We start from the raw sequence: 24,180 nt of genomic DNA, 5'->3' as shown, positions 1-24,180 counted from the left end.
TGCCTTATTTGAAATGAGGATCATTACATGAGGGAATGCCCACATTGGGCAAAGGTTTCCAAATTCATTAAATTTTCTCCAACTCTTGTTGTTTTGAAGGATCCATTTCCTTCTGAAGACAACAAAATGGTTTCTCATAAAACATATTCCTCTTCCGCATCGCAAGATATCATGATGATCTCTTCATAGAAAGTTATGGTAGCTATGATATCAAAAAAGTATCGATCTAACGATCTTGTGGTCAATGGGAATGAGACTAGTTCATATGATCAACCTTCGAGTTCAATTCCTCCTCCTCCTTCTGAACCATTACAGATCGAGAAACCGAATACTGACATGATGACTGGACCACCTCCTAAAGGTGTTCTTTAGAAATCGGCTTTCAATACATGTGATAGAGCTACACATAGTTACAACATTGTTCAATACATGGCTATGTCTCCTTCTAAAATGTCAGCTCTTGAGGTGATAAAAAAAATGTCCAGCACAAAGAAAGCTATTGTTGTCAACCATTGGAACTATTGATCTACAAGATTATAATCTAATCATCTTTGATCTTGAGAATCATATACCTAAACTACCACATCAACTGGCATTCCAGATTCCACTTTTTGTCAAAACCAAACGAGTGTTTCACACTGTTGTTGACGATGGCGATTCTATGTGTATTTTGTCGATTACTTGTTGGAAAACTTTAGGTACTCCAACCATCAATCAGTAACCTACCACTCTAAAAGCCTTTGATGGAAGAGGTTTTCATTCTTATGGAATCCTAAATCATCTGTCCATAGAATTAGAGGGTAAAAAAGTCATGATCGAATTTGAAGTTGTTGCTTCTTATCTTGATTACAACATTTTGATTCATTGAATTTGGACCTAGGCTATGTCAGCAGTGGTCTCATCGCTTTTCTAGATGATACAATTTCCTCACAAATGGAAAATTGTGAAAGTAGAGAAGTTACCTTACTACACTTCAAAGCCTAACTCTACCTTTTGTCGGAAAAACAAATGCTCTTTATGAGGATGTTGGTGTTAGTTTTCTCAAAGACTCATCACTGATGGGAACCATTGCACTCCCTCCACTTAAATTTCACTTCTCAATTTTTCAAGGTTAACATGATTACATCATTCAATATGGAATCATATGATCTATGGATAGTGCCTTTAGAGTCTGAATTGACCTCTTATGGTAATGATATGCCTTTGATCCCACTTGAGTTGGCTTATCAGGTAGTTCAATCATTTTATTACCCATCATCTTCTAAGATTGATCAAGTGGATACAACCAATGATGATTATTCTCCTTTACCGTGGTTAGAACCAATTTCACTTCCTAATAATTTTTACTATACGTTTCCAACTGACGAAAGTATTATGGAGGTCATGAATTCACATGAAATACCATGGAACGATTATCATTATCGTTCATCTTTCCTACCTGACCTTGATAAAATCAAGAATGATTTTTCAACCATGCTTGCGCCTGAGATTGTAGATAGTCCAAAATGGCCCATTTCAGTTTTTCAAGCTGAATCTCAAAGGAATTTTGGAAATATATCTACAATGATCTCCATTGGCATCTCAGTCAAAATAGAAATTATTGAAAATATTCACATAGGTGCTTCGTGTTCATTTGAAGAGATTCATATGTATAAAGCCCTATTTCAAGAATTTTCGTAACATTTTTGCCTAGTCCCATGAGGAAATTTCAAGAATTGACCCGAACATTGTCTGTGCACGAGATAAAGACTTACCCAAGTGTAAAACCTACTACACAATGATTACGTCCTATGCATCCATGAAAGATTGTTGTGAATAAAGTTGAGGTCGAGAAACTACTCAAAGCAGGTTTCATCTATCTGGTTCCCTTGACTGATTGGGTGTCCAACATTGTACCTGTTAACAAGAAGTAGGGAACCATGAGAGTATGCATCGATTATAGGGATATGAATAATGCTTGTCTGAAGGACAACTATCCTACCCCCTTGATCGATCAAATCATTAATGATTGTGCTAGAAATGAAATTTTTTCATTTATGGACATATTTTCTGGCTACAACCAAATCAACATAATCCTAATTGATCAACATAAAACCGTGTTATTATGTCCATGGGGGGAATTTTCCTATCAAAAAATCCCATTTGGTTTGAAGAATGTCAGTGCAACTTTCACGATATCAAGCATTTCATGGTATCACGGGCTATGTCTTATGCATTTCATGATATTAAGCATATTGTGAAATCTTATTTGGATGACTTTCTAGCTCATTCATTGAGAAGGGAAGACCATCCAAAGCATTTGCGAGTTATCCTTATTAAATATTGCCACTACAATGTAAGCTTGAATCCACATAAGTGTGTTTTTTTGTGCAATCTAGTCAATTTCTAGGATTTTTTGTTTCAAAGGAATGCATTCATGTCGATCTGCTCAAGGTTGAGGCTATTCTGAATTTGCCTGCTCCCAATCTTCGCCAACTCCAATGTTTGCAAAGGAAAGAAAACTTTATACATCGATTCATTTATAACTACGCTAAGTTAAGTAAATGTTTCACTCAAATGTTGAAAAAGGGTATCTCATTTACTTGGGCTGAAGTGGCTTGAAAGGCCTTTCATGCACTTAAATATGTGTTGACCCATACACATTTGTTGCACCCTCTTGATTATTATCGAGACTAACTTTTATATTTAGCCTCATTTGATACCACTATTGGCATGGTTTTAGTTCAAGAAGACTAATTGAATAAAGAGAATGTGATATATTACTTAGGCAGAAATCTGACCAAAACTAAAGCAAAATATGCCCATGTGGAAAAATTTTCCTTGGCAGCGATTCAAGTTGTCTAATGATTTTGTCACTACATTCTATTGTGAAAACTATTGTGATTTTTTATTGCAACCCCATGGTTTATATTCTTACGAGACAATTTTTGGGGGGAAGTATTCTAAATGGATAGTTATCATGCAAGAATTCATTTACAATTTGTAAAATATAAATCTATGAAATCGCTAGTATTTGTTGAATTATTGTGTGACTTTCCCAGTACTGATATGAAAACCATGGCAGAGGATTCTATTCTAGATGAATCTCTCTTTCCTATCAGTACTTTAGATCCCTAGTATGGAGATATCATCATTTATCTTCAGACCCAAACATTTCGGTCAGAACATAATATTTTTGGTGATACACTTTATCATCATGGTGTTGATTCCATCTTTAGACGATGTTTAACTCATGAGGAAGCAGAAAATGCATTAAATGACTGCCATTCTGGAGCTTGTGGCAGTCGTATGTTAGGGTTTTGCACTGCTCAAAAGATCTTGCACAAAGGGTATTTATAGTTGTCTATGTTTAAAGACTATATAATTGCTTCCAAAAATGCCATAGTTGTTCTATGATCGAAAAATGTGCATGCACCCACCTCCTCTTCACCCAATCATTGATCTCGGTTCTTTCGCTAAATGGGGCATTGATTTCCTTACATGTAAGCCTCACTTGGTCAGGGGGCTTGGGTACATTATCCTTGTGGTAGATTATTTCACGAAATGGGTCGAGGAGATGCCCACATATAAGGCTAATCGTGAAACAAAATCCATTTTCATATTCAATCATGTGATTTCTAGGTTTGGAGTTCCACAAGCCATCGTCACAGACCACAGTAGCCATTTTAGAAACTTTATGATGACCGATCTTACTGCGACGCTATGCCTACATCATGATAGTTCTACTCCATATTACTCGCAGATGAATGGCCAAGTAAAAGCCGTTAACAAGGTTTTAACAACTATTATTAAACAAATTATTAGAATTCTCAAACGAGATTGGCATCTAATTATTTTCTAGCCTTGTGGGCTTACTATACCACAGCAAAAACTTTGATGGGTTTTACTCCTTTACAGCTCATTTATATCATGGAAGTATTTTTACCTATTGAATGTGAAATATCATCTTTAAAACTAGAAATTGAATTATTACCAGCCACTTCTGCTGAAGAAGAACGTTTCCTATACTTAACATGAGTCAATGAGGCTTGTCATGATGTTGCATTAGCTAGCGAGGCCCAAACAAAATGAGTTAAGGCACAATATTATAAAAATTTAAAACCTAGTTCATATGTAGAAGGGGATTTAGTTTTTGTCTATGATTAAGAGCATGATAAGTTAGGTGCTGGTAAATTTGAGCCTATGTGGCATGGCCCTTATGTTGTAAAATGTGCATTGGCAAAAGGGGCCTATGAACTAGTTGATTATGACAAAATTCCTTTCAGAAACCCCATAATTGGCCTTTACCTAAAGAAATATTATTCTTTGATTGTTAAGTGAAGAATTTTTATATTGTTGTACCATATTTTATGTGTGGCAATTTTTAGTAGCTCTTTATAATTTTTCTGCTACTTCTCTTGCTTATCATGTCTTATACTTGATTTGTAGATGTCGACGCTCCCTCAATCTTACATTCACTTTGCCAATGGCACTAGTCGTAGTACCCATAATTTATCTTTCGCAACATGGATTATTTATTTGCCCATAGACGAGTTATTTTATATTCATGGGATATTCCTTGGTAAAAAAATGAATAATATTGCAGAGTATAGCGTAATAATTGACTTATTATTTGATGTCATTTAATTTGGCATTCATTGATTGATCATTAGGTTAGATTCACAACTCATAGAATTACATTTGAATGGTGTCTATTTTGTTAGAAGTGATTCGATGTTAAGAATGTGTTTGTGGGTTTGTCTCTTAGAAAGAGAGTTTGATTATATCGAGTATAAACATATTCCAATAAATTTAAACACATTAACTGATGCATTGGCTAATTATGTGTTGAATTGGCATTTGTAAAAGAAATCAATGCAATATTCATCCATATATTGTATAAGATAGACTGAAATAGAAGTAGTAGCTTTCATTAGATAAATATATGTAAAAAGTGTAGGTTTTACAAAAAAAAATTCATCCAAAGACATGCTGCCCCGTGGCCTTTATTTTCCGAACATACTAATACACCATCAAAAATAAAAATCTAGCCCTAAGACTAGTGACTACGCATGATGATGATCATGGTAGCATACAACAACACAAGCTACTCATCATAGCAAGCAACTAATAGGACAAGGAACCCCCATAGTGTGCCTTCGGTAGTTGAGAGGAAATGCATCTCTCCTGACATAAGGGATGTCAAGGGTCAGCCTATCAAGGTTGTGATCTAACTTAGTCAATGACTTTGCTGCATCTGGGTTCAGAACTACGGGAACTACTAGATGCTCTCCATGTCTATCATATCTCCATAACACTACTAGTCTCACTAGGGAAACATCTGAATTATCATTTTAGATAAGTAGTTTTGGATGCCAAAAAATAAAAAATAAAAAATAAATTAAAGAAAAAAAACAAAGTGTGAAGTGTTTTTACCTAGATTGCCCCATTGTGAAGTGTTTTTACCTAGATTTCCTCACTGCATCCCATCTAGAAATGGCATTTCTTGATCACCTGTGTAATCCATGCCTGCGAATGGAAAATATTCAATCATGATGATTTGATTTTTTCGCCACCCAGCAGAAATTAGGAGTATACTGGATCATTGGTCCATCGCCACCTTTGTGGCGTGCCATCAATATGACCCATTTCGGCATGCGAGGGTCACGAGGTCCTCCTCTATCTATAGCTACACACGGAGAAAGAAGAGGAATCCATTCTACAGAAAATGAAATGACAAAGGCAACATACCCAATGTTTTTGAGTTTCTCTGTTTTGACTCTAGTTAGTTGCCCCTTTAGATTGGAAACTACAACCTTGCTCCAATTGAATATAGTAGGTTTCAAACACTCTACGGTGTTTTGCTTTTGAGCCTTTTTGAGAAAATGAAGAGATGCACTACCACATAGTCGTGTAACATTGAACCTAATATATTTCAAAGGAAGACTCACTATGGTTTTGATGTCAACTCTCCCATATTTGAGAGAAACTCCTTCAGTGAAATGTTGTATCAGATAGGTGGAATTTGTTTCGCCACGTCGCTATGCCCATATAAAGAAATTTCGACCCAGTAGCATGGAAGCACAGATAATAAGTAAATATCATCAGCATAAATAGGGATCCTATGATCTCCAATTATGAAGCATTCTTCTTGAACACTACACTTTCCCACCATCCACTCTAGCAAGTCTAGTCAGGCCTTCATGCCCAGGATAGTGAAAAAAATGTACAGGCCACAATTTTTCAATGCTTGTATGGTCTCTAGATAGTTTAGAGTAGTTATGTATTTTTCTTCATTCTCAAACTCTCTCCACTCCAGTTTTGCAGCTTAAACCCTGCAAAAAAACATAGAATATCTTTAGAGAAGATTATGGTAAAAATATGCAAGAAATTTGGGTGTTTTCCATTAACCTTTTTGTGCTCTCGTCATTGTGCGCAACTGACTGAACAAAACAGTGCATATGTATGGAGTGGTAGCTTTAGAAACTACACACATCGCAATTTTTAATATGAAAAAGTCAGTTGATGTGCACAACCCGATAAGGGTTAACTGCGCACATTGAGGACGATTTTAAATTTGAAAACCCTCCCCAAAAAAACCAAATCCACAATGAAATTATAAATTAAATCCATGAAAACAATGATCTCAGAGGGGTCATTTACCTAGAGAAGACAGATTGCGATTTGATCTAATGGTTTACCCAAAATATGCCTTTGAAGTTCTTGGTGAAAAGTGAACTTTATCACTCTCAAAATCTAAACAACACAAATGATAAAAAGTTTTTACTTTTTTGGGCTTTTATAAGTTTTTAGGCTTATTAAAATATTATTTTTTTCGTATTAGTATTTAAAATCTAAACTTAAGATGTTTTTCACTATGTTTTTGAGTAGTGATATGCTTCTTTAGTTCAATTGTACATATCACAGGTTATTTACGAAAACAAAACATTTTGGAATTGAGTATGTGTTTATCACTTTTTCGAACTCATTTAAACTTACGAAAAACAGAAATCAAGGAGTTCCCTTTATGCCATTTTCAGACTCCTTAAACATGAAAATATCATTGAGTACTTCATTGCTCGAACTCGTAAAACTAAATGAACAACCGTCTATTCAGTATAACTTTTCCCCTTTTACGAAATGAATTATACTATTTATGAAAATGTATACGTTGACTCATCATGGTCAATAGAGTTTTCTCTTACATGATTTTACCACTTTTTGAGCTTGAGTGACTCAATTTATGAAAAAGCACACTGTGGAGTTTACTTATGTTTTTCTCTTGACTCCATAAAACTAAAAAACACCGATCTTTACTTTCTCCGGGCTCGATACAATTTATGTTGAAATAGTTGAACACGTTTTATTTTTGTATCTTTTCAAACTCTTTAAACATGAAAATGACATCAAGTCACCCATTCACTGGACTCGTAAACCTAAACAGTGTAGGACTCGTTAAGCAGGACGAGATCGGAGCACTCCTTCCTAAGTTTGTTAAAAATACTTCGAAGGACTCATCTGAAGGATGAGCTTACAAGACGATCACATGTTATCCTTCTCAATCTTGTAAAAAAAATTAAAATAAAGAGGTACTTTCCAGTAATGGTGGGGGAAAAGTGAGAAAAAATATTTGTTTTTGTTTTATAAAAGGCAGTATATCGCTCTTGAACATTACACTCTGTCACTTTTGTGTCTGTGTTGGGAAATTCATTTTCCTCTCAATTTGCCATACGTCATTGAAAGTATTCAGTTGGTTTGGGTTTTATTTTGACTCAAATGCTGCAAAGTCATAATCTCATGTCTATGATATGTTCAAGAGAACTTCAACCTTAGTCAAATTACTTTTCATGTCATAGACTTTTGTTGCATCGACCATCTCTGAGTGAGTGTTGAATTGCTCTAAAATAATGTTCTTCAAAACATGACATGAGTTTCATGTCGTAGGCCCTCCTACGATGGGTTTCTTCCTATTGAATTCAGCTCACTCTCTATGAATTTGATCTAGAAACCTTCAGTACCTTGGAGCATGCATGCCTTATTGGTAGGTTTCTTGCCTGCGATGACAAGTTCTCATCATTGAACTTTGATCTAATGATTCTATGAGTGTTCGACACCAACACATTGATTCACGCTTCATAGAGTGTACTGGATGTACCTTGAGAGCCATTGTCATTATTGGTGGTTTCTCTCATGGTTGTTAATGGTTCACATCATTGACTAGTAATCAAGTTGTTTCTACCATGTTCAACTTTCAAACATTTACTCGCATGGCTAGATTCATATTACAGATTGGGATATGGAGATCAAGACCCTGGATCTATTTTCATCCATCAAGTCTGCGTCGATTTATTAAACATACATGATTGTAAACATATATCCATTGATGGTTTCTTCCATACTATGACTTCTTCTGCAATGGATCTTTATATGTATTTGTGTACTATTATTTGAGACATTTATACTCTGAGTATGGCAATGCCTACCTCAACGATGATTATATATTGCATTATAACATTTGATTGATTATTTCAGGTCTTTGACTATAGTGTTTAACCCAAACCTTGACATGATAAAGCGCTTTAGTCATCAAACATCTCTTTTGAATTTTCACTTAAGGGGGTAATTTGTTAAGCATCATTTTGTCACATTAAGCAAATGACCATCGGTTTGGATCTTTCACTATCCATAAATGTGTCCCAAAGCATTCCCCTACAAATTTAGATTCTAAAGTATCCCAAATAAGGTGAAATTACTAGATCTGGTGGTTCAAAACCATGTTTTTAGCCTCCTATATAGTTACCTAGTTAATCTTTGCGTATACGCAAATAAGTCCATTAGAAACTGCACATAACTACACTTTTTCTTACATTGTGGATTGTGCACATGACTTAACCAATGTAGAAATAAAAATTAAACTCCAGAAGCATTGTTAGTCATATTTATCTAACAAGCTTCGAATGGGTGCCTATTCATCCCTAATCCCTCCCATCATGGAGAAACTCCCTTTCTTTATGGAACCCCTATCCCACCATTACTAGATCTCATCCCTTGGAGAATGGATCCCAAACTTCCCACTCTTGGCCTATAAAGCTATCACAGGCCCGACGATTGTTGGAAGTAGGCTTATGTTATTGGAATAAGGTTGGAAGGATATTCATTTAAGGAGAGGGTTGGAGATTATGTAAGGGGACTTGCAATATCAAGGCTTCAAGGTTGTAAGTATATTCTACATTTTTATTAATATAAAGGAAATTGTTATTTCTCAATTATGATTCTATTGTTATAATTTATAGGATTCCTTGATAACCTACATAAATTATGATTGCATATTAATCCATTTTAGTATATGATTGAGTCAAATAGTCCATTTATCTCTTATGATAGATGTTGGATGCTTTGATCTCATGTATGTTTATGTCTATGTATATCTCCTTTAGGACATCTCAAAGAAGCTGTGGGGAGCAACATGAAGATATCTAAAGAATCGAGGAGAAGTAGATGGTCGAAATCTCTGAACAAGACATCATCGGAAATTTTGATTTAAATGGTAGGTGGCCTCTATCATACTATTTGTTTCAATCAATCATACTCTAGAGAAAGGTAGAACTTCATGCTTGCTTGTTACAATATTTCTTTGAGGTCAACAAAGATCGCTCTTGTCTACAAGAGGGATAAGTCCAAATAACAATCCTTGTGACTCTTGAATTTCTAACTTCTAGTGACCTTTGGACTTCTACAACCTTTGGAATTCTAAGTGATTTTTGGAGTTACATATTACTTCTGGTATTACATGTCTTTTGGACATCAATGACTCATTAGTTCATACATGACTCTTGGTCTTCCATTTATTTTTCTTTACAGTGATTACAACAGTACATCATGACTTCCACATCATTCTCTGATGAGACTTGACATGTCACTATATTTGATGACTGGGACCAATAGTGACTGATGACATGGATTTTCTCCAGTGTTTACATGGCTTTCAACAACATCTTCATTCTTCATGCAACTTCAATTGTTGATGTCCTCTACCCTACAAAGGGTCTTTGATCAAATGGAATATTAAGGGTACTTTGATTACCAAGATTCAAGTGTGTTATTTGTTATTCCTAAGCTTCCTTTTTTTTCTCCTTGTTGATCTTCCTCATGTGTGATTTCCATGATATTTTTGGACTACCTGTAGTTGCAAATCAATCATGATGAGCAACCATCATCTTGAAAATCTCCTATTCTACTATGTTTCATGCCTTTTTGGTGCACTCAAGAGGGCCAAAATGGGCTTTAGGGAGCGTGGGAACACTTTTAAAGGATAAAGGGTTGAAAAGGGAAGGATTTGAGGCTTTGGAATGTGCTCATGCACTCAAAATAAGGGGACAATCAAGGCAGAGCCCATGACACTAGTCTGAAGGAAGAAGTGGAGGTCTTCGAGCTTCCCATGTCTATTGTGTGCTCATGGGAGAGATGGAGGGAATAGCGTGCACTCCTAAAGGTTGAAGGGTTAAGGATTTAGGACTTCGGGGTGCACTCATGCACTCAAGAGACCCACGAGGGCACAAGGCACAAGTTTGAAGCCTAAAGAGAAGAGATTTGTTCTATCAAAGTATGTTCATGCACTCAAAGGGTCTAGAGGGATCATGGTGCATTAGGGAAAGATAAAGGGAGGAGCTTAAGGCCTTTAGGGTTCACCTATGTTCTCAAATAGGGCACACTTATTTAAGTTGAAGGAATGAACTTAAGGAAGACTGGTCTCTAGGAGGTCACAGTTCAGAGTAAGGAATGGGGAAGAGGGTTGAGGAGCTTGCCTTCTGCCCTTGGAGGGTTCATGGTGTAATTTCGAACAATGAATGATTCCCCATCAAGGCTTCGGAGTGTGCTTATGTGCTCTTGGCCTTAGTGAGCTCGCTTTGAAACCAAATATTTTTCTAAGTATGGAATATAGGGCGAGGGGTGAACATGATGAGTTTAGACATAGAACCACATGCGACACATACCAACTCATCAAAAAGAACTTATAAAAACATTAACAATGATGAATATACATCAAAACACCACTTTATAAAATTTCTGAAGTTAATTGAGTGTAGTGTGTGCGATTGTGGCCCAAAAATGTTGTTTTATGACAAAAACGATGTTATGACTATGAAATGCACCAAAATATGTTCTCATCAATGTGATGATGCTTGAAACAATTCAAAGACACTTGATACACATAAAATGAAACAGAACAACATTTGATGATCAAAGCGACTCTGTGTACGATGGTGATAGTAGGCTCCAAAATTCAAATGTAGCAAAATTTCGGAATGTGTTGTAGCAACGATAACACTTGGTGACACACTAGGCGGACTTCAGCTTATTTGTCTAGGAATAACTTTCAGTTAAGGGTCATGCCTATAGGAAGTATTGATTTCCTCGATTTCAATCTTTCTACTTATTTTTATATGTATCATCTCACTTTTCTCTGCTTGGTTGAACATATACAAAAGATGCACCATATCACAATTATTTCAATATGGGAAAGGATGATGTGTGCGGAAATTTTAGGATATTTAGAGTATGATTTTTCATGTTTCGTGTTGCTCCAATTGTGGTGGGCCTGAATAGTACCCTAACATAGTCACTTCAAGAGCACAAACATTGTGTCACCACCAACGAGCCTCGACAGTATCCCAATGAAGTCGCTTGCTTTACCTTCGTGTGCATGAAGCCTTTCTCTTCTTTCACCCTTTATTTATTTATTTTAATAGAACTATCCATTGACACATATTATTTTCAATGGGAAGAAGAGGGATTCCAACTTATTGAGAGCAGAGGAGGTTTCCCCATTAAAGAAGTATTTTTAAGACCTATGATATTAGTTTTATCGCTTTAGATTTTCCCCTTCTCCTTTCTCTACTAGATTGGACAAGTGTTAACACACAAGTAGATTTGGACAAAGTTGAGTATAATAGATACCATCATAGGCACAGATCTAATATGTTCTTTCAAGGTTATCATTCATTACACCACAAAGTCTTTTGAGCCATGGAATTTACACAAGGTTATTATTTATGTACAACAACTAAAAAATAAGACACGATAAGAAACGACTTACATAAGAGATGAACAAGGGAAACAAACAAAATAAAGGGAAACAAAACAAACTATACATGAAGTGTAGCCTATAGCTGCTATTGAAAGTAATGATTTAGATCTTAGTCATTTACGGGTAATAAGTTAATCCTCCCGTCTAATGATTTCAACTTGAAAGTATTGTCTCCAAGCTTTTCATCAACAGTAAATGGTCCAATCCACAAAGGCTGGAACTTTGTGTGTTTTCCCATTTCTTTGTGGGGTTTATCCCACTTCAGGACTAGGTCACCTACATTAAATATCTTTGCCCCTATGGAGTTCTTATAAAATGAGTGCTTTACATGGTTCTAATGTACATCAAATAGATTTTTAGACTTGTGCCTTTCTTCCTCGACTATGAATAATGTGTCTATCCTACTATGAACCAAAATACAAGGTCTACCTTGTGAGTCTTGAGAGAGTTGGAAGGCCAGAATATAGAGGTTCAGATGCAATATAACATATTTAATATAAATTAGGAAGTATGGTGAGGTTTTTAGGGAAGGCTTTGGAGTTACACGGTCGGCCAAAAGTGCATTGGTCAAAGCTTTATGTCAGCTCCTTTGTTCAGAGAAGATGGTTTTCTTAATTAAATGGATAAGATTCTTATTCGTTTATTAAACCAAACCATTTGCCTGTGGATAATAATTAGATACATGTTTGAGTACAATTCCATTTTCTAATTCAAATTCATAAAGTTTCAATGATGAAAAGTAAGTCTCATTATCAAAGACAAGTGATGTATGAACACCAAACCTGGTTATAATATTATGTTTCAAGAAGTAGATGACTTCTTGGTCATTTACTTATTTGAGAGGAACTGCTTCTAACCACCGAGTGGAGTAATTTATCGCTATGAGAATATATCAGTGTTTCTTTGACTAATGGGTAAAAATATCTTCGATAAAATCTAAGCCTCACAAAATGTAATGGTTCCTTAACTATTACTAGTAGGAGTGGGGTGAATGAACTCTGATTGCGACTGGTGCATCTTTGACAATCTTGGCACTTGCGTACATAAGCATGAGAATCCATAGATAGAGCAAGCTACTAATATCCAACCTTCATAACCTTATGTTTCATAGTGTCACCCCCATGGTGGCCACCTTCCAGTCCATCGTGTAAATATTTCAGGACCTTCTCTGTATACTATGGCTCAAGGCATCTCAACAAGACACCATTGTGGTGCTTCTAGAAAAGCACTCCATGAACCAATTGGTAAGATATTGTTTTTAAATGAATGGCCCTCTTATGTTTATTTGATAAGTGCGAGGGAAATGTTCCATGCTCCAAAAATTTCCATAAATATGCATACCATGGCATTGTAGATGTGGACTGAGGAACATGTTCAATGTTATGCATTTCAATCTCTTGCTCCCATCCTGAAAGATCTTATTTGGGAGCATCTCTTGCTTCGGTGGCTATCTTACATAGGCCAAGACCTTTTATGGTATGAACTAGTTTGAAATATAGGTAATATTCTTGAAGATAGGTCATCCAGTTAGCCCTTTTCTCATCCAACTCTTGTTGTACAGACTGTGTTCTTATGAGGTAAAATTATTATTTTGTGAGCTTTCAATAGATAGGGCCTAAAATATTTAACTTCCTTGTAATAAATATACGCTTTCTTTTAATGGTAAGATAATTTGATTCTAAACCTTGTAGACTAGCACTCATAAAAGGGATAGATAACTCATTTCCTTAAATATCTTTTTGAGTCAACATGGCCACAATTGAAAAAATTGAAGCAAACGTATAAAACAAAAAATATTTGCTATAGTCAGGATTGAATAATATGGTTGCGTCAGAAATGACATGCTTAATCTCAACAAAAACATCATCTTCCTATATATCCCATTTGTATACAACATCTTTCTTGATCATCTCCTATTTGGTCTTGACTATCTGAGCATAATCATAGATGAGTTTTCTGAGGAAATTAATTTTCCATAAGAAATAATGCATGGCTTTCTTGTTCACATGACACAGGATTTGCATGATGGCTCTCACCGTCTCGAGATCAATCTTAATTTTTCTCTTGTCATGATGTGCCCCAGTATAATTCCTTCGGACACACTGAAGAAACTCTTCTTGGGATTAAGATAAATCCCATACTTTCGACACAGCTCGATTATCTTCTTCAAATGACATACGTGATCTGATATTTTCTTGGAGAACATAGTAACATCATCCAAATAAATAATGATGCTCTAACCTATAAGGCCATGGAAGGTGATGTCCATTTCTCTTTGGAAAGTCACACCTACGTTTATAAGTCCAAATGGCATCCTATTGAAATTAAATGTTCCCCATTTGATATGGAAGGTAGCTTTTAACCTATTTGGTTTCGCTGCAAGTATTTGATTATAACCAGAGAAATAATCTAGTAGTGAAAACATTTCAAACCCAGATATTTCCTGAAGGAGCTGTTCCATGGATGGAACTGGGTAATCATGTTTTTTAGAATCCTGATCAAGATTTCAAAAATCAAAACATAAAGATGTTTATCTAGAGTTATTTCAGACTGGGACCAAGTTGGAGATGCAAGGTTAATTTATGAATTTGAATATGATCTAAGCATCTAACAACTTCCTTAATTTCTTTTGGATAAGGCATTCCAATTTTGGATGAAGTTTTTGTAATTTCTACTACAAATTATTTACCCCCTCTTTGATAGGAATGGCGTGCTAGATAATACAAGTGCCATGTGTCTTTAAATAGTCGTATGCCCATATGAATAGAACATGATATTGTTTGAATAGACAGATAAATGCCTCACATTCCTATGGAGAAAAACATGTATCGAGGTTTACATACTTTAGATCTTCTTGGGTCTCGAGATTAACTTGTTCAGATGATAACTTTGAGATCTGCGTATTATTGTTAATTGGTCCATTAAAGTGGTTTGGCAAGTCATATAACTTCTCCAAGGACACCACACCTTTAGGAATATTGTTTCTATTCATTGTATTGGATGCATCCTACAGAGCTTGATCATGCCCATCCCTATTTATGGCATCATATTCTAATACATACGCATTAGCCATAAAGTGGATTATTTGTTGGGTTTTCTTGGAGACATGTAAATTAGTGAAATTGTATGGTAAAGGTAATTTATATACAATTTCAATAGGAAAACCATTTTTGAATGGAGACATCCTAGCGGGTGCATTTGCTAACACATCTACTGTGACATTTCTAATTGTAGGAACAAAAATAATATTAAAAGATTTAAAACGAATAATTAAACACCATACCTCTTGTTGGTAGCTTTTAAGATGCAGTGAGACACATTGGATATTATTCCGTACATGTCGATTAACCACCTCTAAGTCACCAATTACCTTGAGAGATTTTACCTTTAGATCGATGGACTTCCTTAATCCAAGCATGAGTGTTTCATATTCATAAGTATTTTTAGTACACTCAAAATCTAGATGGCATGGGAGGATATGCTTCGTATTGCATGGGTATATAAGAACACAACTACCTCTAGAATCGTCATGGGTATTGCATGGGTATATAAGAACACAACTATCCATGGATGATCATGGTTATGTGGAACATATGATTAATTATGATTTACGGATGATATATGATTTGTATGATTATATATGCATAATCGTGTACTAAGCAGGATGTGGCAGGGAACCTGGTTATTTGCAAACAAGGATTCTCTAATTATCAAATGACTCTGGAAGTCATGATACATGATTTTTATGATTCTATATGCTTAATCTTGTATTGAGTAGGATGTGACAGGGGACGTGATTATTTGAAAACTAGGATGTCCAAATTATAAATGGTTGTGGAAGTCATTTCTCTAGAACCAAAATAACTGTGGAAGTCATGCACAATCTTTGGTAAAATGTGAATAAGTTAATTATGAAACTCATTTGATTCCTTTGATTTATGAGATTTTGATGTGTGAAGGTCTTCGAAACAAGCCTTACCAATGAACCATCAGATGGGTATGAGCTCACAATCAGTACCTTAAGCTGAAGCATGGAGTTTCAAAGTAGAGTAGATGATAAGCTGTGGAAATTAGGGTGCGGAGTCCTAAACCCATGAAAGATAAATACGTGGAGTCTTGGATCTATAATAAAAGTATTACGGCACAAAGTCCTAAATCCATGAAAGGTAAAGATGTGGAGTCTTGAAAATTTCAAACCTTGATGAATTCCATTTCAAAAACCTCCCCTAGAAATTTTGGGTTCGGGTCTTCTGATGACATACTAATCTATAGAAAATATCAAGAGCATCTACAACATGTTGATAGAGTCTTTTAAAAATATTGGAAGATATAACTATACGAAAATTATTTCACGTGTTCCTTTAGGGTTTGATTGGAATACTTGTGTCATATTGCACTTCGTGAAGGCATCAAAGTGGTATTTTATAAAAATAAAATTTATAATGCAATGGTCAATCCTCAAATCTTGAAGAAACTTATAGGATTTTTAGGATTGCTGGGACATTTAGCACAAATTTGTTAAGAATTATGGTTAAATAACATCACCTCTAAAATCATTGTTAAAGAAGAAATAATTTTCTTTGACCGAAGAAGCAACAAAAACAAACTTATAGGATTTTTAGGATTCATGGGACATTTACCATAAGTTTGTTAAGATTATGGTGAAATAACATCACCTCTTAAATCATTGTTAAAGAAGGAGTAATTTTCTCTGACTGAAGAAGCAACCAAAACCTTTCAAAAACTTAAGAAGGCTATGTATGAAACTCTTTTTCCTTGTACACTTTAAAAAAACCTTTTTTGGGGAGTGAAATGCATCAAGCCATGTAATTGGTGCAATTTTAAAGTGAGAAGGAAGTCCCCTTTCCTTGAAAGCAAAAAAATTAAAGATGGAAGCCATTAGAAAATGGTGGAATTAGTGAATGAAAGATACCTCCATAGATTCAGAAAAATATTATAAAAACACTTAGAAAGTGATGATTAAAAATAGCTATTAGATAAAAGTTGATGATATAAGAGAAACAATTTCCTATGATGAGAATGTAAAGTAAACTACAATGATAAGGTTCCAATGCAAAATCAGAAAATGGGCATAATGTCAATAAACTTAAGTAAAATTATCAATAGAGATGTATATTCAAGGGGAGTAAGCCACTAGGAACATGTTTAACATGCATGAGACTTGGATCTCAAATGAGTAGAACACTCATAATTATGATGGAAATATCCTTCCATTGTATTCAAAATGGGAATTAAGAATGAATGTTGTAGGTACTCCGATTTTGCTAAAATGCTTTAGACTATAAATTCTTAACATAAGAAGACACACTCATTTTCAAAGAAATATATACGAGAAAATACTGCAACAAAATTAGAAATTTAAGTACATAGTATTTCTACTTTTGAAGTTATTTATACCAATGCATAACAAAGATTGAAATATTTTCAGTTTAACTAAATAGATAAAATAATACCTATGATATTAGTGAACATGAGGGATCATCATTAAGATAGATTATAAGAATTAAACAATTCACATGGTTGTTGAAAAAAAAATTGTTTTTCCTAGAATCTTCTAGTAACAATCAATAAGGATTGTAAACAATTTATTAAGATTATCTAATAGAGAATCATAATAATACTATAAATATTATAAAAAAAATTCTTTATAATTTTGATAAAAAAAATATCATTTAAATTAACTTTTTTTAATGAATATTTTTAAATATAATGTTTTTAAAATATAGTTTTAAATTTAAATTTAGATATTTAATGATAGAAATTGAAAAATCTAATTCTTAGAAATGAAATATTTAATAAAAGGTCTTCAAAAATTTGTTTGAAAATAAGTCCATGCAAACAAAAGAAAATCTTAAATTTAAAATATAATTTACTCAAAATTTAAAAGATGTTGATCAATCATTTTTAAATAATTTTAAAAGAATCTATTTTTTTTGAATGAAATTATAGTAATTTGTTAGATCATTTATCTAAAATATATTTTAATCATTTAAATAATAGTATCATGTAAAAATAAACGGAATATAATAATTATAAATATTTTTATGCTTAATATTAATTTTTTAATAACACAATTTAATATCGTGAAAAAAATGATTTTTATACTTATTATAAGTATATATATTTATATAAGCCCATGGGGCTTTGGATTGACAGTGAATGGGTGCATTGTTAAGGCACTCCTTGCCATAGGTCATTGGTTCAAATCCCCATAAGTGCTTACCTACCAATATATATATATATTGGTAAGTAAGCACTTATGAGGATTTAAAATAATTTTTCAAAATAAGAAATTAAATAAGATTTAAAATAATTTTCGATAAATAAATCACTAAAAAAACAAACCATATTAGAAATGTTATTTTATATAGAAATTTAAGACAAAATATTATCTAAAAAATTATATATATCTATATATATATAAACTTATATGATTATGATATTAAGAAATTATATATTTAATAATTGTCATATAACTAATATAATTATATAAAATAGTAACAATATTTTTTATTAAAATGTATTCCTAAAGATTTTAGTTATGATACTAAAAAACTAATTATTTCTTAAATGCTAAAGGGTATGATTGGATATGATTATTGGTCGTATATGATTGGATAGTTAAATTCTATTTACATCTAAATTATAGATATCGAATTGATTATTTAAAAATTTTAAAAATCTAAAAATGTATATGAAAACAAAGAAAAAAGAAAAAACACATTTGTTAATTAAAATAATTTACCTAATGTTTTGGTGGCAGTTCAATTGCTTAATCTAAAACATATGAAATGATTAAATCTCTCTCCTATAACCCGGCCTAAGAAAAAAAAGACATAATTACCTGTCCTAAGGGAAGGAAGACATAGACTTACTGATAGTTACCTGTCAACCAATCTACTAGGTTCTTTGGGTCAAAGAAAAAAAACAAACCATTCACATAATGACCAATACAGGTTTGAGTTGTTTATGAAGTGGGAATGATTATTTATATGTATCTATATATATACTAATAATAATAGTGCGATTGGAGTTTAATTTATTAGATAAGAACAGTAAAATACATTTATAGTATAGTATCATAAACCAATTTGAAAACATATATAACGTATTTATAATGTGTAATATCGAAAATATACAACGTATTTATAACGCATATTGACGATTTAAAAAAAAAACAGAAGTTGGATTTTCTGTTGACACTGCAGACACACCGACACTGTACTCGGAGAAACCTGTAGGCTAAGAATCAAAATGTATATATATTATTTTCTTTTGACACTGCAGACACACCGACACTGTACTCGGATAAACCTGTAGGCTAAGAATCAAAATGTATATATATTAAACATCATAACAGTTACAAGTTGACTGTTATTACCGGAAAAAATGTCCCATTACAAGGCGGGAAAGATGTCCTATTATCAGATACTGTGCATCACCAAACAAGAGAGTGATGGACACCAAAATTTCCTAAAATGTCAAGTTAATGTCCTCGATATAATCAGATCATTTCAACAATGCAATATAATTAAATCATGGCTGCGAATATCCCTGGTTGGAAGTTTTCTTCACACACAGAGAGTCACAAGCCTTGTGAAATTCGCCGAACCGTTCCCTTTCTGTACCAGTCGCAGAAGATCAAGTGAATTAGACAGAAGTGTTGACTTGTTGCTCGTAAGAGCGCTTCAGTGTTGAAGCTACAGAACGAGCCCAGAGCTTGAGATGTTCTTTCATATCCACATCTGTTGCATTTAGGTTTGGCAGTTCCCAGTTTTCCAAAGGCGATTCTTGAAACACTAAATTCTTGGTGCAATTTTCAGGGTCGGATAATCGTTTCAACCCAGGAAGAAGACTCAGTAGTCGCGGGGTCAACTGGTCCTTTCTGAACTCGAAGCCAAGCTCCATAAGACCTTTTAGCTCTTGTAATTCTAGATCGACTCTACTTTTGGGGCCTCCTTTGCTCTCCTTCTGCGTCAGCCGCTTGCGACTCGAAACAGTCTCTAACTTTGGCAGAGAATTTGGTTGAGGCATTTGGAGGCACATGTGTTCAGCTGAGGACTTTCCTTGTCTTCTCTCAAGAAGCGAAGCAGGGAGCTGCCCTGTAATCCGAAGTGCTGAATCGCTCATGTTAGGATTTGGTAACTCGGATGAAACGAGAGGAGCGTCGCGGTTCTAATTCCCAGACCAAACAGGAGTAGTATATGAAACTTTTATAATAATAATAATAATAATAATATCTATTTTTAAGGTCACAGCCAAGCTAGACACCAAATTGGTGTATGAGACCCCCTTGTTTGTGGGACAAGGGACCCACCTCCACGCAGCAATTTGACTGCTAAGTCTATGAAAGCATACATACTCTACCCCCCTCTGATTTTGAACCTATAGGAGTGGATACATGTGGACCAATGCCTACCATATCAACCAGAAGTAATGTGAAAGGAGGACGGCTGTTGTCGTGCTACGAGCTAATCTTGTGGTTAACGTGGAGTTTAGGTGAACTTCATAATTTAGAAGTTTCTAATCTTTCGTCTGGTCGGGCACCTGACAGACCATTTGCTGGAGCCCGAGTGACGTACGGTTTTACGGAGTCGAGTTATGGCTCTATTAATGTATAGAGGAACATAGGTTAATGGTTATGTTAATGGTTAGATTTAGGGAAGTACAAAATCTAATGGTTATATTAATGGTTAGAGAGAATTTTTTAAGTCATCAAATTAACAGTTATATATATATATACATTAGAAAACCAATAATCAATTTGATAAATGAGTTAACAAGTTTACTTATATTAAAAAACTTTTTAAGTCACTTAACAAATCCATGGTTCTAAAAATTAAGTAAAAATATACAGATTTTAAAATAGTTAATAAGTAAAATAAAGAAAATACCCACATATATCAGTCAAAAAAATTTTGTTAATATTTTTGTATAAGTTGATAAATTTAAATTATTAAATTTATATTGATTAAATTATGAGTGATCTTTTTATACATTCAAAAATATATTTTAAGAATGATTTTTTTTCTTTTATTAATATTTTTGTATAAATTGATAAATTTAAATTATTAAATTTATATTGATTAAATTATCAGTGATCAATTAAACTCTGAAGGGAAGGCGCGAGCAATTTTTTGCAAAATCTTCACGTAGGTCAACGGGCTTCAAGCCAATGTAGATGGCCAAGATTTCTACACTGATATCCGAATCATCACAAAATCGATGAGAGAATATTCAAGTCAATGGAAGAAGTTTGGGGGCTTCTACATGATCCCATCCAAAAAGTATAGACATCAGCGAAATTGACATCTGTTCGATGGGATAACGGTGGAAAATATCTGCATGCAACTACAATGGTCTATCATCCAAATCTTATCCTTGAACCTTGCACATCGGTCTATAGGCATAGATTTACTGTATTGTTTCTTGGTCCTCCATTAGCGGACCCCTTGATTGTTACGGTCAATATGACCGAGGATCCCGATAACTGCGGAATCTTCGCAATCTTATCTTACAACCTTACACAGAAATTTATTGAAATATGTTTACCGTTTGTTTCTTGATTCTCCATTAGCGGACTCCCTTAATTATTATCGTCAATATGGTCGAGGATGACAATTAATTAATAGAAGAGGAGGTACAATGTCTTAAGTGATTACGTAGAATCTTCTTTCACCTACCATATAAAAGACTCCCCAACGTTTCCGTGTGGACATGCTAATAAATTTATCGCCTTCATGTGTATCAAAACTTACGGGAGCCCCTGTAATCCGTGGGTCGAATTTCCTGTAACTGGTTGCCTTTCGCGATGTTTTATTAAGTACAAGTTTACCGGAAAAAGCGTGCTATTTCTAGTTCATGGTTGACAATTTCATTTCCACGGATAGCGAGATTGGTGGTAAAATTTGAGATTTTACAATGTAAGGAGATCTGTACAACCCGACGTATGTTATACAACTGTCCCACATTGCTTACTAACCTTGCTTAACATTTCAAGCATTTTGGTCAGAGGTTCGATTTAAGATTTAAGAATTTGATAACCTAATTTTTATTGAGATTGTAATTTTGTATTATTTAAATTGTAATTTTTAATATATTAATGAATTAAATATTATGGAAAATTTTTAAAGCATTTAAATTGTAAAAACCCAACGACATAAAATTACAATTTTTTCAATTTTGAGTCAAATTCAACAAAAATCACCAAAACACTCAAATCTTGTTAAACCAAACAAGTTAAAACTACAAGTTTCCCAATTTTTTTACTGGATATCAAGAAAACTAGACAAAGATGTTTACCCAAAAAAACCTAAAAAATGCTATAATGATTTCATTACACTAATGTTTATAGATTATATATTTTATAATGGTACTCAGAAGTCTTAATTCAAATTCTATATTTAATGGCTAAAGATTTATCCATATATTACATTAGGTTTTAAGACAAATGTTTTATAGATATGTTTTACAATGTTGTCCATGAGACCTTATTCAAATTCTATGTATAATGGCTAATTAAAAGCTAATCCATATACCATTTTAAGTTTAACATAGTGAAAATTTTGGATTACATATTCTTCGAATGGTTTGTAATTATTTTCTAAATTTCTATCACATCATATAATAATGGAAGAAAATTGTTTGGTGATTTTTCCAAAGCATTTTATGTCAATTTTCTAATAAAATATTTTAGGGTGCACACTAGTCATGCTTAGTTCAAACATGGGCCATGTATACATAACAAAATGCTAAGCAACAGACTTATATGCAAGAGAACACCATACTAGTAAATCTATGTAGATTGAGTGACATGGTTTCCTCTCCACTAAGCGTTTGTGGGCATTCTCTAGTCCATTGGATTAAGAATTAGTTTTTACATGTTCATGTATATTTTGTGTCTAAAATTTATAAAAATACTTATTTGTACAATTTTTTTTGTAACATAGTTGTATATAAAAGACCGTGTTGAACGTAGATTTAAATAAATTTGAGTAAAATGCAATAATTATGGAAGCTTCTAATAAAGGAAAGATACATTAGGAATCTTTAAATTTATAAGAAAAGTAGTTAAACGTTTTTAATGGATTATAAAACAAAATAGCCCAAAATCTAGTCCTTATCATGAGTACAAAATAACACGGTAACACTACAATTTCTATAGCTTGACGTTCCTTCACATTCAACATGGTCTTAAAAGATTTTCCACGACAAACCCAACCTCAAATTCTTGTTGGCACCGTTCCAAACAACCACTGTTGAGGAGGTTGCTCCAACATATGTGCTAGATGTTGTTTCAATGAGCACTTGAACCTTTCTAGTGACTTATTAGCCATTGCAAGGATTTCTTCAACAAGTTAAACCACCACCCAACCTACTACTTTCTTCTAAAACATGGTGTAGATCATCCAAAAAACATCTAAGACCAACTTCATAGAGAAGTTGAGCTATAATAAAAAAATTTGCAGACATAAACCTCTTCCCCAAATTTTTTCTTTTCATCATCTCCAATTGTGTGGCATTGCCTTGCCTCGAGTGGCTTGACCAATTTGTGTCTACTACAATTAGACTACACAACTTAACATAAAATCTACTCGCATATTTATTTTAAGATGCAATAATTATATGCATAGCCATGTCCAACACATCTTAATCCGTCCAAAAATAAGCATAAATTTAGCCATAATTTTAAAAAATTCTAGCAATACTTTAGCTAATAATATAATTTAATGAACACAAAGAATGATAACATCCAACCAAGTAAAGCAACCACAACAAACATATACATGTAAAGAAACCCAAGGATGGGTGGCACCCAAGGTCGATGTGTTGGAGTTAAAAAAAATATTATAACTACAACATAGGGGCATGGAAATTTTTCATGTGGCTCATCTCCATACCATAGTTACACAATGCAAACATAAGGCAAGCCACTTACAAAAACTATCAATTCAACCCTTCCAGCAAGGACAAGCTTCCATCTTTGCTTCCATCTTGCAGCTCATGTTTCTCTACCTTTATCATTTAACCAATGCAGTTCATTTGATTGTGCCTTTACCTTGAGCTTAGCACAACTTCAAAACTTTTGGAAT

General features: G+C 33.8%; 1 protein-coding gene across 1 annotated transcript; it reads right to left on the bottom strand.

Moving 5' to 3' along the window:
• Nucleotides 1-19,738: 19,738 nt before the first annotated feature.
• LOC149193087 (uncharacterized) lies at nt 19,739-20,218 on the bottom strand. The gene has a single exon (XM_089407206.1). It carries the CDS (start codon nt 20,216-20,218, stop codon nt 19,739-19,741), a length of 480 nt encoding a protein of 159 aa, XP_089263332.1.
• Between the last annotated feature and the right edge of the window lie 3,962 nt (nt 20,219-24,180).

Source organism: Pinus tabuliformis, chromosome 2_2, assembly GCF_031772625.1.
Source record: "Pinus tabuliformis cultivar Carrire ecotype Pingquan chromosome 2_2, CPIR1, whole genome shotgun sequence".
In the NCBI taxonomy this organism is placed as follows: Eukaryota; Viridiplantae; Streptophyta; class Pinopsida; order Pinales; family Pinaceae; genus Pinus; species Pinus tabuliformis.
The sequence above is the reverse complement of the archived record's forward strand: the minus strand, read 5'-3'. Positions and strand labels throughout refer to the sequence as shown.